Here is an 18,097-nt window from a genome sequence, read left to right on the forward strand (position 1 = left end):
AGATTTTTCCTTTTCAAAAAGATTCCCTTCTGGATTTCTTGAAACAGAGAGCTGTCTTAAGTACCTGTAAATATGTTGTGATTTTTGAAATTATATTTACACAAGGGTTTAAAAAATGAAATGAACAATTAATGTTTATTAAGTGTAATATTTCCTGCCACTTGTATCATTATCTTATTTAATCCTCATAGCCACAAATGAAACAAGAGCAAGCCAAACAAACCTACAAGAAGTGTGATAGGAAATCAGATGGGTAAAAATATCAAATTCCAAACTTAAAATGGAACAGCACTGAACCAGGATGGCAGAACCTGGCTTGCTCTCACAAATATACTACTAAACTGGGCAAGATCCAAGGACTCTCTCAGAGCCTTGGTCAGGTGTCCACATCTATGGAATGAAGTTTGGTAAACAAAAACTTTAAAATCCCTTCCAGTAAAAACAATCCATGGTTCCTGATCTATACTATTTCAATCTGAAGTTAGTAGTGACGACAAAAACCTTTCAATAGAAAATTAAATTGGGAATGGACTTTTGATTTACAGCTTTTTTTTAAAAAAAGCAATTAAAGAGATAACCATGACTTTCATTAGATTCAATTAGTAATTGTATCACAAACCTAGGAAATAAAAATAGAACATAATTAACCTTAATCTATTGATTTCATTTTATTTTAACATAAGTTTCTATTTACAGGAGGCAAATAATGATAACCACCAAACTGTGTTCATATATGAATTGGTGGCAGAAGAATAGCTCTATGTGATCATAGATATTAATATAATGGAGAAAGATTAAAAATGAAAGAGAAGTGCAATCTTTTTAATGAACACAATCTATGTTTTATATGTTGGTTTGTTGTGAGTCATTGTACAATCTGGAAATCAAAAAAAGGATTACATGCACTGTTCTCATATTGACTCATCTTATTCATAACTTGATGAAGACCTAGCTGATAGGATGCCATTGTTAATCTCATTTTCTTCCTTTAGTGTCTATGCTATTAATAGATATGTCAATGCTGATGCTAATATAAGATAGAACAAAAAACTCCCAGTTTTATTAAATAATAGTTTGGAGCCAAGTAAGAAATGCAGTTAAGTGGTTAGAATACCAACCTGGGAGTCACCTACTTTGACTTCTCCATTACTCACCTATTCTAAGATGACATGTCACATTTCAATGTGTCCATTTATCCATTTATAAAGCACTAGACTCTAAGTGCTTTTTAAGACCCTTTGTGAAAGGTGCTAGGACACTGTGCAATAATGTCTTTATGGCCTCCCTGTCACCATTTTTAACCCTAGTTCTTCTTGTTTTAAACCCAGCTTAAATCTTGTCTTTTCCATTAAATGTGTACTGTTAAACCACAAACCACAGTTACGTTCTTAGAGTTAACACCTATTATTGATCATTTACCTTGTGCCAGCCATCCTGCTAATAATGTGGAATACATTGTCACTTTTTGTTCTCACATGATGATTAAGACGTAACAAATAGTTTCCTCATTTTATGAGAGATGAAACAAGGATTTAAAGAGTTTAAAGGATTTGTCCAAGATCACATAGCTGGTACATTTCAAATCTGGGATGTTTGAATCTTTGACCCTCTCAAATTCTGTGCTCCTGATTACTATATTATACGATTTTTTGGAATTCATTGTGAAAATTCTTGTAGAAGTTGGGCTTGATACCCATAGTAAAGAATTTAATCACATAGTCACTTATGTTACTCTCTAGATATTTGGGGTATACATATTTCTTGCTAAAGTAGATATCTGTGTCATTCATTGTTCTTAAAATCAATGTGTAGAAGAAGGAGGAAGAAGAGGAGCAGAAGAAAAAAAGAGAAGGAGAATGAAGAGGAAAGAAGAAAGGAAGGAGGAAGAGCATCCTCTAACTTCCCTTGTCACTAGTAATAAGCTGTGTTGTTTAGGTTCCATCCATCATATATACCAACTCAAGACACTGATGCAAAACTGACTGACATGCGGGGGAGGCAAGGTGTGAGCATGAATTTTTAACATAACAAATCTCAGCAGAGACAGTGTGGCTCTGGAGCCTGCCACTGTGGTGCTTCTGGGCTTGGCTACTTCCTTATTGTGGTAGCAGCAGCAACTCTCGTACATGGCTGGATTTGTAGGGTGCTTCTCAGAGTAATTCCTGCAAGCCTAGAGTATGTGTCTTCAGATTCCAACAATTCTGACCTCTCTGTAGCCTATAGTATATTCCTTTCTGTTTAAATTATCTAGCATGGATTTGGTTATCTTCAAATAACCCTGATCAGTATCTCACCATATTAATTTTAGTTCCTATATTAGTTATCGGTTGTACAAAAATCACTCCAAAACTGAATGGCTTAGAACAATTCACATTTATGATCTCATAGTTTCTGTGGGTCAAGACTAGGGGCATGGATTAGATGGGCTCTCTGTTTCATGGTCTCTCATAGGGTTGTAATCAATTTTTGGCCCAAAAGTCTAAGATCTCATCTGAAGTTTCAGCTGGGGAAAGGATCTTCTTCCAAGCTAATTTGATGATTATTGGAAGCATTCAATTTTATGAAGGCTGTTGGGCTGAAGGCCTTTCTTGCTGACTGTAGATTGAATGCTGCTCCCAGTTCCTTACCATGTGCCTTTTCCACATGGCATCTTGCTTCATTATAATGCACAAGCCAGTAAGGCAATAGAGATAGTCGGCTAGCAAGTCTTTTATAACCTAATCACAGAAATGACTTTCTATCATCCTTGCCATATTCTATTGGAATCAAGTCACCTTTAAGGATGAGGATTATACAAGGACATAAATACCAGAAGGAAGATGTGATGGTAAATTTTATGTGTCACCACAGCCAAGCCATACGACCCAGATATTTAATAAATCACCAGTCTAGATGTCACTGTGAAGGTATATTTTAGATGAGATTAAAATCTAAATCATTAGACTTTCAGTAAAGTAGATCATCCTCCATAATGTGGGTGGGCCTCATTCAATCAGCTGAAGACCTTAAGACAAAAAGGCTGTGATGCCCCAAGGAAGAAGGAATTTGCCTCTAGACCAGTTTCAGACTGCAGTTGCAACCTCAACTCTTCCCTGGGTCTCCTGCCTGCCAGCTTGTCCTACAAATTTCAGACTTGCTATCTTCCATAATTGCATAGGCCAATTCCTTAAAATGAAGCTCTTTGTCCACACACACACACACACACACACACACACACACACACACGCACACACCTGTCAGTTCTGCTTCTCTAGAGATCCCTGACTAATATAATGGGGCTCCTTGGAAGCCATCATAGAATTCTGCCTTTTGTAGTACCAAAAAGAAGATAATAGTGTTTAGTGTTGGACACCACCTTCCTTCCAAAAAAACTTAAATGTATTCAAATGTATTCATGGAACCATTTTAGAGCTACAAGGGCCTTAAAAAACATCTAATCTAACCCTTTTATTTTATAAAGGTGGAAACTAAGTTCCAGATCAGTTAATGACTTAATCAGTGCTATTCAGTAACCAAGCCAGGGCGAGAACTCAGTTTTCTTTCTTAATGTTCACATTATTGTGCCATAAATTACCCTAAGTTGAAAGATGAGAATTGTACCTGGTGGCCTAAGGCTGATTATAGTGAAGGAAAATCTTCATGGACAAATGAAGCAGGGTAGTTCTTACTTTGAGTTGTTCTTCCCATAGCGGGTAATGGCTTTGTGCTGGTGGCTCCTGTCCTCCAACCCAGACTCCTTAATGATCAATGGCGGCTGGCTGGGGTCATAGGTGCTGCCAGTGTCTATGAAATAGAGCAAGACTAACTGGCCGTAAGGGGCTTAAACCCTTGACCTTGGCCTCATTAGTGCTGAGCTCTAACCAACTGTTAGGTATGCACTGTATTGTTTGTCTTTGAAACTATGCTTGAATCTGCTATATTACTCTCTCATTAACATGTGGTAGCTGGGAACAATTTAGTTGATTTCTCCAGTGCTTTTTATCAGTGCAGCATGTTGATGAGTGAGTATATAAAAAATTAAAAAGGAAAAGAAAATCCTGATGAGCAAATATCACTATGATAGATTTTCTTGTTTACAGCTGTCTACAGGTGGTGAGAAATCTAAGGCTGAATTGGCAAACATTACACTAAACCTAGTGTTTGAGGCAATTTCTGGAGATTAAAATCTCAGGTTTCTAATGCACATCAACAATAAATCCTGTTGCTTCTTCTTGTCCAGCCTGGAAAAAAATCAATACTTTTAAGGTAAAGAGTGTTGATTACAAATTATTTTGAGCAGTTATTTTAAAACGACATTCAAGCTCAAGTGAGAGTTTGACTTAAAGTCATTTAATCAAGGGTATTAAATTAAAAGATCACTCTGCCCCAGTGTGATAGTTTGCAGAAGGAAGGGAAATGATCATTAACATGCACTATGCCAGGTGCTTAGCATGTGTTATAACACTTGCTCCTCACTACAAACCAAGACATAGACATTTTTATCCATATTCTATTGCTCAGAAAGCTTAGGGTCAGAGAAGTTCAATAACATTTCCAAAGACATACCGTTCCCAGTCTGGGAGCAGAAATAAAATTCAAGTCTATTAACTTCATTGCTCATTCCAAGTTTTTTCTGCTATGTCCTCTAGGTATCAGATTATATTTAGCACATATATTATAAGGTTGAGGTCTTTCTCCCACTGTTTTCTCTCCTCCTCACTTCTCATCTCCCAAAAACCTACTCTCCCATTCATCCCTCTCCTAGTCTCTCTCAGTCATGTTTACATGTTCATGAATCTCTCTCTCTCTCTCTCTCTCTCTCTCGCTCTCTCTCTCTCTCTCTCACACACACACACACACACACACACACACTTGTGGTAAAGACCAAAGAACAAGACTAGTGTTTGGGAAGCCAGAACTCCAGCCTTGACTCCATCTGTCACTGCAGTCAAGACACTAATTCAGCTTCCTCATTGGGAAACACCCGTTCCCTACCACCTTATCTCTTTGTAAAAGCATGCAACTAAATATTTATTATCAAATATTATTATACTTTCATATCTATGCTCTTTCTAAAAGTATACACTTAAATCCTTATCATGTATTTTTATAATTTAATATCTATACATCGCTAAATGAAGTGGAAAATTGATATTACCTGGTTACTTTGGCACCTGAATACCATCAGTAATTTCAAGCCCCCAATCCTACCTTGTCCAATATGGAAGCCATCCGTACCCTCATGTTGCTATTGAGCACTTAATATGTGGCTGAATAAAATTTAGGAACTAAATTTTAATTTAATTTCATTTTAATTTTAAAACCAACAATGTGTAAAAAATCCACAAGTTTTATTATTTCACTGGGACTGATTTCACTTTAGCCATTGAAACTTCAGCATCTAGATTGAGATGTGCTAAGTATAAAATACACACCAGATTTCAAAGTTTCATAATAGTTTAAAAACAAGAATGTAAAATATCTCACTGATTTTATATGACTTATGAAATGATAATAGTTTGGATGTAGTGGCTTAAATACAATTAATTATTAAAGTTAATTTCACATTTTTAAACAATTTTATAGTGACTACTAGAATATATAAAATTGAATATGTGGGTCACATTATATTTCTAATAAACAGGGCTGCTGTAACCAGTTTTTTGCAATGCAATAGGGACAAAGTGGGGTTTGGATCCTGTTTGTGTCTTCAGGTGATCTGAAGTCCAGCTGCTATTGAGAATGACTGCCAGAAGCTGCAGCAAAGACTTTTGTGTAGCACCTCTTTGTTTATAATTTATTCTCTATTAATAATACAATGGTATTAAATAGTCTTGCCTTTTTGGTCATCCTTCTCTATCTCAACTGAAAAAAAAAACCAAAAAGTGTTAATTTATTAACACTTTACAAGACCCAAGTTTTGCAGAGGGGTTGTTATATACAACTCATTTGAAATGTTAGCATAAAACTGTGAATCTGGGGTAGGGATGATACAAATTATTTTCTCTAGAGACAAAGGAGAGCTGCCTTCAGAAAGCCAGCCATCCTTCATTCCCACTGTGAAGAATTCCAGTGGTGAGAGGGCACTGTTTTTTGTTTGTATGTTTTTATTTTTTGAGAATGGTGATGCCAATATAATAAGGATTAAAAGACTCTGGAAGGGAAGGTGGTGGACCTAGTACACTGGACACTTAAAAACATGTCCCCAGCTTCCCTCTGGTGTGTATTCCTCTATGCAAAGCCTGGAAAATTGAAAACCATATTCCATGCTTAAAGCTTGGATAACAGCCATGATTTATGTTTGGCAGAACACGGACATTCCCGTGAAATTCGGAAGGTGGGATGTGAAAGTGGAGGCCACATCTAGTGGCCGTGTTAAAAGAAGTGAGTGAAATTTCATTTTTACCTAATATATCTCAAGTATTATTTCAACAAATAATCAATATAAAATTATGAATAAGCTATTTTACAGTATTTTTTGATATGAAGTCTTTAAAATATGGTATATATTTTACACTTACTTGCCATCTGCATTTGAACTAGACCCATTTCAAGGTCTAGGGCAGGGGTTAACAAACTTTTTCCGTGAAAAGCCAGATAGAATTATTCTAGATTTACGGGCAACAGACAGTTTCTATTGCATTCTATTGTTTCCTTTATTTTTGTTTTTGTTTCCAAAGAAATTTTTTAAAATGTAAAAGCCATTCTTAGCTCATAGTCAGTGCAATTGCAGGCTACCTCAGGCTGTCATTTGAAATCCCTGTTCTAGAGTATGAAACATCAGCCCTTCTGATAGTTCTCCAACTTCTGTGCTAAACCTTTCCTGCTTACATTAGCAGGAGTAGATTCTGTTCTCCACAATTGAAGTTGGCTGAATTTATACAAAGGATTATTCTCCTCATTCTACAGTGGAAGGAAACTGAGGTTCCAAGAATTCAAGCAACCTTCTAAGGTCATATAGCTTGTAAGTGGCAGAGCGAGAATGAGAATTCATATCTGTCCACCTCCAAAGCTCATACTTTTAGACACTGCATCATTGGCTCTCCATCATTATTAAGACTTTCTATAGCTTGAGTAATGAACCTTCACTAACCCATTCATTTAGCTTACAAATATTTACTGAATGACCACTATATGCAAGACATAAATAATAAGAACATTGCCTCTGACACACATTTAAGCATATTTTTGAAAAGCCTCAAATTTCTTATCAATTTAATTTATTAGATACAAAATGAAGTGGAAAATTGACAATTATTTGCTTACTTCAGTCAACACAGATGGCAAACTAGATAAATCAGGCTTGATTCAGTTAACCCCAAATTGGCAGAGAGAAAAATATTTTGTGTTCTCTGTGTTAGTCCATTTTGTGCTGCTATAACAAAATGCCCAAGACTGGGTAATTTACGACAAACAAAATTTATTGGTTCACAGTTCTGGAAGCTGGGAAGTCCAAGATTAGGCTGCTACATCTAGAGAGGACCTTCTTACTGTGTCATCCCATGGCAAAAGGCAGAAGAGCAAGAGAGGACAAAAGAGAGAGAGCAAGAGAGAGACGAACTTGTTCTTACAACAAACCCACTTTCATGATAGTGCCCTTTCATGATTAATGCCCTTACAACTTAATCACCTCTTAAAGGTCCCGCTTCTCAACATTGTTGCACTGGAGATTAAGTCTGTAACACACGAACTTTGGAGGACACATTCCAACCATAGCATTCTCACTCTTTTTCTAAGTCAAGATACATTATTATCTTCAGACATAATAAGGGGGCACAGAATCAAGCAGTTACAGCTTACATTAAAATGATGTAATAATGAATAGCCAATCTTTAGTTAGGCTAGTATGTTATTACATTTTCTTTCAGCACATTTATTTGTATGATTGCTCACTCTATAAAACTTTTACCCACTGTATTTTGTCAGTAGTCCTCCAAAATTCTATGGCTTTGCTATTATACTACAAGTGAATCACTTATTATTCTTCTTTTAAAAATTTAATAAAGTCCCATTTTTAAATTGATTCTTCTTTGGACCATTACTAACCCTTCCTGAAATTGCAATTAGAATACAAACTGGGTATTTATGATATTCCTCATTTAAAACCCCAAAATAAACTTCTTCACCTTGACCACCAACACCTCTACTACCCTTAATTGTGCAGTTGGTCTACACTCGATCATGTCCTTTGAGATTCTGAATGATCTTATATTCATCTATGGAACTACCTACTATTTGTTATCCAAATAGTAAAATTCCTAATAAACATGTAAATAAAATGTGTGGTATATGTATACCATGGAGTTCTACTCAACTACAAAAAACAAAGGTGATCTAGCACTGTTTGTATTATCCTGGAGAGAGCAGGAGCCCATTCTACTAAATGAAGTATCACAAGAATGGAAAAACAAGCACCACAGGTACTCACCATCAAATTGGTATTAACTGATCAACACTTATGTGTATAGTCAGTAGTTACATTTATCTGGTTGGGCAGGTGGGAGGGAGGCGGTGGGGATGGGTATATTCACACCTAATGGGTGCTGTGTGCACTGTCTGGGAGATGGACATGCTTGAAGACCTGACTTGGGTGGGGCAAAGGCAACATATGTAACCTAAACAATTGTACCCCCATAATATGCTGAAATAAAAAAAGAAAAAAAACAATAAAATATTTCATAAAGGAAGCAAAAAGGCCAAGAATTTTCCTCTTATTTTGATATCTTTTTAATTCATGTGGCAAATGAATTTTTATTATGGGCTATAGTTTCCACTGTAATAACTAGATGTGTTGTCAGATTGGTTTTAGAGATTTTGAGAGTACCTCTCTTCTCTGGAAATGTTACAAATACATTTGAGTTGAGGATTGAGAGCTTGTTGCATAACTCTATTAACTTTGCAATTTTCATAGTATTTCTAGAGAACCAGTCCAGATAGGATAATCTTTTTCTGATACTGTCAAGACTGGTTCAAAACTTCTTTTCCTTAAATTAGAGGTGGGGAAAGAAAATGCAAATACCAGGAGGAAAAAAAATACATTCTTTAGAGGCTTAGAGGGAAATTCAGGAAAGCTGTTACCAATAACTACAGATACTAAGAAAGCAGATAATTAAAATCTTTAATTTTATTATTAGAAGACTGAATTCATTTTATCCAAGCTGTGAAATGATTTCATAAGGAATATAATAAGTATCAATAATAATTTGATAAGATTGGTATAATTCAACAATTAAATGGTAGACTCAATGGTTGAGCTAAATTTTCAGTATATATATATATATTCATACATATATGCATATATTTTTAATTAAAGGCTGAAACATATTACAGAGAGAGAGCTATAGCAACTTAAATCCTGTTTCTATTATTCTCATCTACTTTTGCAAGATAAGTGAAGTTTGAAAAAATTCTAGTAAACTAGTTGGCCTTGAACTTGTTTATTTTTCATGCATACTTATTAAATTTACATATTTAAGGAAACATCTTCAACATTTTTAGCCAATTTTTCTTTTAAATTATAGGGTGAAAATGCTTACAAACATTTCCAAGGTCAACTGACAGCCTCTATGTAAATGGTTTATCTCTCTCACATAAATGTGCACAATATATTATTGCCTCTTCTTATGCATGTCTGCCAACATCAACATCCTATGGATATTGAAAAAGGTGTAGAGTTGAAGGAAGAGTTTCCACTGCTTTAAAAATATTTTTGAGTTAGTTTCTACTTTACAGAGACTTATTGAACTTGTTCATTAACATTGCTTTCTAGTTGCTGTAAGCTTCTGGGAAACAGAAACGTTTTGTAAGCTATGAAAATAAGCAGTTTTCAATGTACCCAAAGAACAAAATAGGTATGTGTGAAGGTAGGTGCAAAACTTAAAAGTGCTTTGTTGTAATCTTTTCTTAGAGTAAAAAAGATCTGGGTTAGAATCCTGGCTCATCTTCCTTTTAAGTGGACAAGTTATTCACCTTTCTCAACATTTCTAAACCTCTCTAAAATTACTGTAAGAATGAACATAATTATTTCACATATACACATTAACTAGTGTAGTGCCTTACACAAAAGAAGGGATTGAATAAATGATAGCTAATATTGATTGTTTGCATCACTATCAGGGAAAAGTGTGATTAGAAGGACAGGAGGTAATATAAATCTATAAGTATAATGAAGTTCTTTATTTGCAGCAGGCATAGGCTGTTTTGTATTGTCCTAAGCCACAATAGAAATGAAGTAAGTTTATTAGTATGGAATTACCGTTGACTTTTGAACAGCACAGGGGTCAGGGGATGCCGAACCCCTATGTTGTCGAAAATTTGTGTATAACTTTCACTCCCCAAAACCTTAATCCTAGTAACCTATTGTTCACCAGAAGCCTTACCAGAAACATAAATAGTATATTAACACATATTTTGTATGTTATATACATTATATACTGTATTCTTATAGTAATGTAAGCTAGAGAAAAGAAAATGTTATTTAGAAAATCAGAAGGAAGAGAAATATGTTTATTATTTATTAAGTGTAAGTGGATCATCATAAATATCTTCATCCTTGTGGCCTTCGGGTTGAATAGGCTGAGAAGGAGAAGGAAGAGGAGAGGTTGGTCGTCCTGTCTCAGGGGTGGCAGAGGCAGAATAAAAATCTGTGGTATAAGTGAACTCGTGCAATTCAAATTCATGTTGTACAGGGGTCAACTATATTTTAAATACAGTGCAATTGACTAGGAGTTAGAATAGCTGGCACTGTTAAATGGGGACAGGGACAATTTTGCATAGTGCAGAGTACTTTGTATCTAGTAATTTTAAAGATAATTCACAAAAATGATTTCCATTTACATTGTGTAACACTCACATTTTGTAAGCTGATGGTGTGTTTCCATAAATTCAAGAAACCGTTTAGTAAAGTGGTTAGAGCACAGGCTTTAAAAGCAGCCAGTGATGTGCTGGAGTCAGCACTTGAGATAATTAATCATTAAATATTCAGATATTGCAAGCCTATGTTGAATCATCAGTTAAAATTGGGCATGGTGGGAGTATTTTCACCACAGAAATTGACTAATGCTGCACTCCTCATATAGGAAATGTGTAATTATTTTTATGTCATGCAGTTGCTTTGAATATTGAGTTAACTTGTATAATCACCTAATATATACTCAATAAATGATGGTTCATATTAATAAGCCAAAATCGTAAGAGAGACAATGAAGAGAAAATCAGAAATTAAAAGTAAAGGAAAAACTTTCCAAAATAGCAGATTTTTGCTGTATTAACAAGTATTATTGAGCAAGTGATTCTAAATACATGACAGAGAAGAAATCCATTCAAATCATTTGCCTCACTCACCATGAAGAGATTGTTGTGTGCTTGTTCACTCTCTTCAAAGGGAGAGAGAGAACCGGCTGTACGAGAGATGCTCTCTTGGTTAGCTTGTTGCTCTGGGATCGGTTCATATAAGTTATCCATAGAGCCCTCCTAAAATAGAGAGATTTATGAGTGAAGAAATAACAGGATAACAATTGTCCTTGAAAAGGCACCTAATATATCTTCCACCTTCATATGGTACCACATCTAAATTTTCCTGGGCGTAGAGATGAAGAGTTATATGGTATGCTAATTTTCAACAGGGAATAGCACCATAAAGAAAGGCACTCTCACCAGTTCTTATAGAGCCTGGAATTTAAACCAGATTGTAAATGTTGGGGAGGCATGAACAAAATGATGGGATTCCTCAGGAAGCATGATTGAGACATCAAGTTCAAAGTCTAAATAAAGCCCTACTGGAGACACTGATAAACTGTTTGACATAGCTTTTAGTCACATGTGTGTCTTTAATTAGTACCACATTCTTGTATAAGAAACACAATCTGCTGTACTTTAGCTTTCTAAATTGTAAAACAGCAGTTTCATTCACCTTACAGAAGAGCTGTAAGGATAAAATGAATATGATGTATGCCTTCAAATAGCAAAAGTATTTTGTAAGTAGAGTCGAAGGATTAACATTAATGTTTAGAATATTTATGCTAATAAATAATATAGTTTATGTAGTTTCATCATTTTATGGAATAATGAATTTAAAAATGTATGAGTTTGGAAACTATTGTGAACTATATTGTAACTTTTCTTGTATTTGGGACACAGACTTATTAACTGAATTGACGTGTTTGTTTTCCTTTGTTAGACAGAATTGGTCGACTTATGGCATCATCTAGAAGCAATCTTAAAGGAGAGACATATATAATTAATGTATCAAAACTTTTTAGACATAGTAACTGATGGTGCTGATAATGGTGCCATCAATGAAGGTCTCCCAGATTATGAGAAAGGCTTCTTTCTTAAAATGATTTTTAAAATGTAGTGTAGTATATTGCATTAAAACTATTCTCATCTTTAAAAAGGTATTTTATTAAGCAAAGTAAAGATTGAATGCATTGTCTACCTTAAGAACTTCCAGCCAATGTGCTTTGCAAATTTCTAGTTTAAGTACATCTTGTTCCAAACACATGACAAATTATTGGGAAAACTATAAAGACCTAAGTAAGATATGGGTGCTGTAAAATATATAAATATATAGGGAAACCCAAAACCTAACAGAAACACAAAGCAGTGAGTAAAACCAAAACTTGGGGCCTATTAAGAAACAGGCAGCATTGACCAGATCTTAAGCCTTTGTGGGGTAGCATGAAGTAGATGTCCTCCATGTAGGGGGAACTCCATGATGAAATCCAGGGGCTATAGCAACACTCACAGCTATAAAAGGAAGATGTAAAAAGATTCTGTCAACACCTGCTAGGAGTATTGCTTATGGGCCAGAAAAGCAAAATTAAACAACACAGTCAACAATGTGGGATATGAGATAAATTACCACTGGTTCAGTGGCTAAATCAGTAATATACCACATATCAGCTTTTAGTGAGAACTCTGGACAAGAAATGTAAGCCCTGGTTTTAAATTCAAGCATCACAGAGACTTGAGATTTATGCCTCAAGTAGATGAAGAAATGTGAAAAGTGAAGAAGCCAGGGTGGGGGTTGGGGGAAGAGAGAGAGAGAGAGAGAAAGAGAGAGAGAGAGAGAGAGAGGGAGTTGTCATTCCAAATTAGCCAAAACACACGAAGAGATCAAATGTTGAGAAAGACAGCCAACGGAATTGACAATCTGAAAATAAAACTATTTCATTCCAGATTAAATTAAAATCATAAAACAGATGGAGAGATAATTTAAGAAAGAATATTTATGATCTTCACAGAGCTAAATGAAAAAGTAATATCTGGTTAAAAATAAATAATTTATGATGAAATCAAAACAGACAGAAATGAAACAGGAACCACTAAATAGAAACAAAAATCAAATAATTAAAAAGTCTTGAGAATGAATAATATAATAACAGAAATCCGTATTAAATAATCAAAAATTGAAATGAACTCTCACCCTCTCATAAGAGAGAATTACAAAATGTCGACAAGTTCAGCCAAAGCGCAGCATAGAAAGATAAATAGAAAACACAAGAAACATGCAGGTAAATGCGTGGTGGGTAAAGTGGGGAGAGATGACAATATAAGACTAATAGCAATTCTAGAAAAGAAAATTTTGGAATTTTCTTGTGTATGCAAGAATACAATGGATAAATTTTACTTATTAATATAGTTTTAAAATCCTGAATAAAATGTCAACAAAATTAAATCTAATAGTATATATAAAAATACATTATTACCAATCAAGGTTTAATATAGGAATGTAAGAATGTATCAAAATTTAATTGTATATTAAAATATTACAAAGTTTATCTCAATAAATATTCTAAGGCATTTAAAAATTTTAACATTTATACATGGAAAAAAACTTAGCAAATTGGGAAAAGATAGAAATTTCTTAACCTGATTCATGTTATTTAACAAAAATCTTGATAAGTCTGAATGAAAAGTAATTACATGTGCATTAAAGGTATGACTAAGATGACTACAATCATAGCATTCTTGCTTGTCAATGTTGTAGAAGAGAAAGAAGTTGCGAATAGTACAATTGCTAAAGAAGAAGAAAATTTATAGATTATTTGCATAGAAAATCTGAGAAAACCACGGACTGCCAGAACTTTTTTAATTCAGCAAAATTATTTATTTCATATTAATATATCTAGAATGAATAATGTATCTACAAATCAGCAAAAAAAAAAAAACCTTGGAAAAAATATTTACAATGACAGCCAAAATTCTTAAAGCCTTAGCAAATAAACTTAACAAAAATGTGCAAGAATTTTGTAGAGAAAATTATAAAACATCATTAAAGGCCATGAAAGAATTGAATAAATGAAGAGCTACAAATGTTTGTGGATGAGAGGACACAACACCATAATAAAGTCAATTTTCCCTTAAAATGATGTTTAACATTCAAATCCATTTTAATCAAAATCCCATCAAAGATTTTCACATGATTTGAAAATATTTACTAAATTTATATAAAAGAGCAAAGATTTAAAAAGTCCAAATTTTGAAGACGGACAAGCAAAGAGTGTTCTTCTGAGTAAAATATCTACTTGGCATTAGAATTATTTCAATTCATTTTCAAAGAACAAGTAAAAGGAAAGAGGTAGAGATAAACCAATGGAATAAAATAGAAAATCCAAATAACGATAGAGACAGCATTCAAATCACTGAAGAAATGGTACAAGGATAATTGATTTGTAACCTCATGGGTTACAAAGTCATGTTAAACTCAAAAACTAAATGATGAGCTTAACAAGAAAATCACCTTGCTTCAAATGAGCAAGCTTTCTAAAAGCCTCATTGCCACGTAAAACTCTAAGAAAAATTGTGGAGTCAGAGTGGCATGTATAAAAGGGTATTTCTTCCTCCCTTTTAAAAGATAGATCCCATTTCAAGTTTATAGATCCAAAATAATAGCAATCACCTTTAATGGATTATTTATAGTATCCTTGGTTCAAAACGGGTAGTTCATTAAGTTTCTGCCTTTATATTTCTCTTAAAAATCCCATTTACTAAAAGATTTACAATTTCCCCTTACACTTAAATAAAAGAATGTTTAACTCTTTCATTCTTTCTTTAGTGGTAATCTTTATGTGATACTTAATATTTAAGATCATGTTTCCCAGAGATTTAAAGGTCAATATATTTACATACACTTTCCTTTTTTTAATTCAGTAATCTTTCTTTCCACTAAATCAGTGGTTTTTATTCTCTTTTCTTAAATGTGATGTCCCATATGTTCACATTCCTACAGGCACAGATAAAATATGTTTTGGATTATGCATAAATTCCTGGCAAAAGCTATAATCTCACCCCTTTTTCACAGCTCATAACAGTACAGTAGAGTGTAATAACACCCTGGTTGAGAAACCACATGCTAAATTATTTTACTTATTTACTCCACAAAAAGGAACAAAACACACCTAAAATAGTTTTCTTTTTTTTTGAAGTACTTCGTGTACATTTTCTTATTAAATCAATTAATTTTATAGCATATAAACTTTGGCATGTTTCAACAAAATAGTCCAGCATTCATGATGGTTCAGTTCAGTCTAATCAAATATGTTTCTGAGCACGTATGTAACTTCTTAAGGACAACTTTAAAAGATGGAAAAGAGTTACAGTCATGTAGAGTCTATGAGCCAAGACTTGAAAGCCCTCCTTTTTGAGTATGTGCGCCCTTCCGTATATCACAGAGAAAGACAATCAAACTCATTATATGGTTATATGTCTTTAGTGGAAGGATTACAAACGTATGCCATGCTATGCTGAACCATGTTATGTTATAGAAACATTAGCATACTGATTATATTACCATTCAAACTGATTTCAAAACACAATCATTTTTGATGCTACCCTGCCTATTTCCATGGTAAGTGTATTCATATAAACCACATATAGCTCTTTTAGATCAACTTGAAAAGAATGCACAATACCACTTCAATCACCTGAAATGGGACTTCTCCAGTCAGATTTATATGGAACAAAGCAAAGTTGAGAGCTGGCAGTTATTTTGAAAATTGGACTATATAGGCAAACCGAACTCGATGATTCAGCCTCTCACAACTCACAATTGCATTTTATTTTTCAAGATGCTCTAAGATTAAATCCCTTATCTTGGCTTAAAATGCCTCCTGTTTAGGTATTGCAACGTATGTCAGCACCATCTCTACTGCTTATGTTAATCTTATTTGCAATTTGGAAAGAAAACAAACATCAAAAGTAGACCATTTTATTTTCCCAAATGAGAGGGATCCCCCATCGACATCTTGAAAAACCAATGAATAGGCATAATGCCCTGCTGTAAACACAGATAGAAATGAATAAAATTATTTTTGAAATCCATTTTTAAGCATTGGCAGATGGTCACAATTGCAGGTTAGAGTTATAAAATATTTCTAGATCTATGACTACCTGATAACTTTCACCGATCCACTTTGGGCTAAAGAAAAAAAAGTAATAATGTAAAAAAGAATTTGAGACGTGCTTATACCCTTGAGTAACCACATCTCCAGGACTGGATTAATCTATTGTACCTTGCATTTACAGTGCAGTGTACCTCAGAAAACTGTCTCCATGGAAGTTTAACCAAGCCAACATTGAATGGAATTCATTACGCAAACAACAAAGAAGAAATTTTGATTCCTGGGATGTCTCAAAGCAAAGCAAGTAACATAAAGGCTGCATATTTTGCAAAAATTTTTCTCATACTCATAACAAATAGAAGAAAATAATTTTTCACAAATACTCTTCACAGAAGATTATACTTAGAAATTCAGCATCACAATGTTAAATAACTAGTAATTGTTGTAGATAAATATTTTTTTAAATAACTTGCCTTTGAATAGAGTTGGCTTAAGCACTTTAATGAAAGCATCCTTTCTCTCTGTTCTTTCTGATGTGAACTTTCTTATGAGATGCTAAATGTATTAATATCATCTCATAGGAAGTTTAGCATATACACTAATTTCGTTTCTTTTATCTACATAATAAAATAAAAGTGAGAATATAAACCATGCAAATAAAGAAACTTTACCAGTGAAATGCAGAAAAGATTCATTTTGATAAGGCTTCAGTCCCTTGTTGCTGTGCTTTAAAGAATACGATTGCCCCTGTTGCTCTCTCTTGCTTCCACAGCTGTTTGGCCAGTTCTCAAGGGAGATTATTACAAAGTCAAATCCCTGCCATAATTCAGGGGATTTGGAGACCATTATCAAATAATATAGGTCTTTATTGCACAAACAATTTCCTAAATTAATGAAGAATCCTGACTAATAAAATGAGAGAATGAGACTTACCATGATCTGTGTAAATAGATTTCAAAGGTAGCAATGATATTCCTAAAATCTTCAGGGAAAATGCAGTGAAAACAACCATAGGCCTAGCTAACTAAATTGAAAATTTGAAGTAAACCCTGAAGAAAATGTCATGCTTCAATATTAAAATACCATCTTCCCTTTAAATATGGTAGATCAAGGCTTTATCTTATGTTCCTCTCCACCTCCCATTCCTCTCTCTTCTTGTATCTAATAACAAAATGTTTGATTCTTCACATGACAAAATACAAAGAAAAGCACGTTTTTATGGTGGCAAAATATACATAACATAAAATTGCACCATTTTAATCATTATAAGGGTACAGTTTTGTAGCAGTAAGTACGTTCACATTGTTGTGCAACCACTACCACCATTCATCTCCAGAATATTTTCACCTTTCTTAACTGAAACTCTTTACCCATTAAACACTAATTCCCTATTTCCCCTGCTCCTCAGGCCCTGGCAATTACCATTCCACTTTCTGACTCTATAAATTTGAGTACTCTAATATATATATAAATGGAATCATAAGATATTTATCCTTTTGTGACTGGCTTATTTCACTTACCATAAGGTTTTCAAGACGCATCCATATTGTAGCATGTGCTAGATGTTCTTTCCTTTTTAAGGCTGAGTAATATCCCATTTTATGTACATGCCACATTTTGCTTACCCAATGTCTGTTGAGAAACACTTGGGTTGCTTCTATCTTTCAGCTATTGTGAATAATGCTATAATGAACATGGATGTACAAATATTTGTTTGAGTCCCTGTTTTCAGTTCTTCTGGGTATATATCCAGAAGTGAAATTGTTGGATCACAT

General features: G+C 34.1%; 1 protein-coding gene across 1 annotated transcript in view; it reads right to left on the minus strand.

Moving 5' to 3' along the window:
* LOC123630643 (putative uncharacterized protein ENSP00000383407) overlaps positions 1-17,017 on the minus strand; it is a 41,783-nt gene extending 24,766 nt beyond the window's left edge. Inside the window, exons 1-2 of the mRNA XM_045540466.1 lie at positions 16,994-17,017; positions 11,323-11,451 (exon numbers count right to left, since the gene is read on the minus strand). Coding sequence (XP_045396422.1) covers positions 11,323-11,451; positions 16,994-17,017 — 153 coding nt within the window. The remainder of the gene's footprint in view (positions 1-11,322; positions 11,452-16,993) is intronic.
* Positions 17,018-18,097: the final 1,080 nt, after the last annotated feature.

The sequence above is a fragment of the Lemur catta genome, chromosome 1, assembly GCF_020740605.2.
Source record: "Lemur catta isolate mLemCat1 chromosome 1, mLemCat1.pri, whole genome shotgun sequence".
NCBI lineage: Eukaryota > Metazoa > Chordata > Mammalia > Primates > Lemuridae > Lemur > Lemur catta.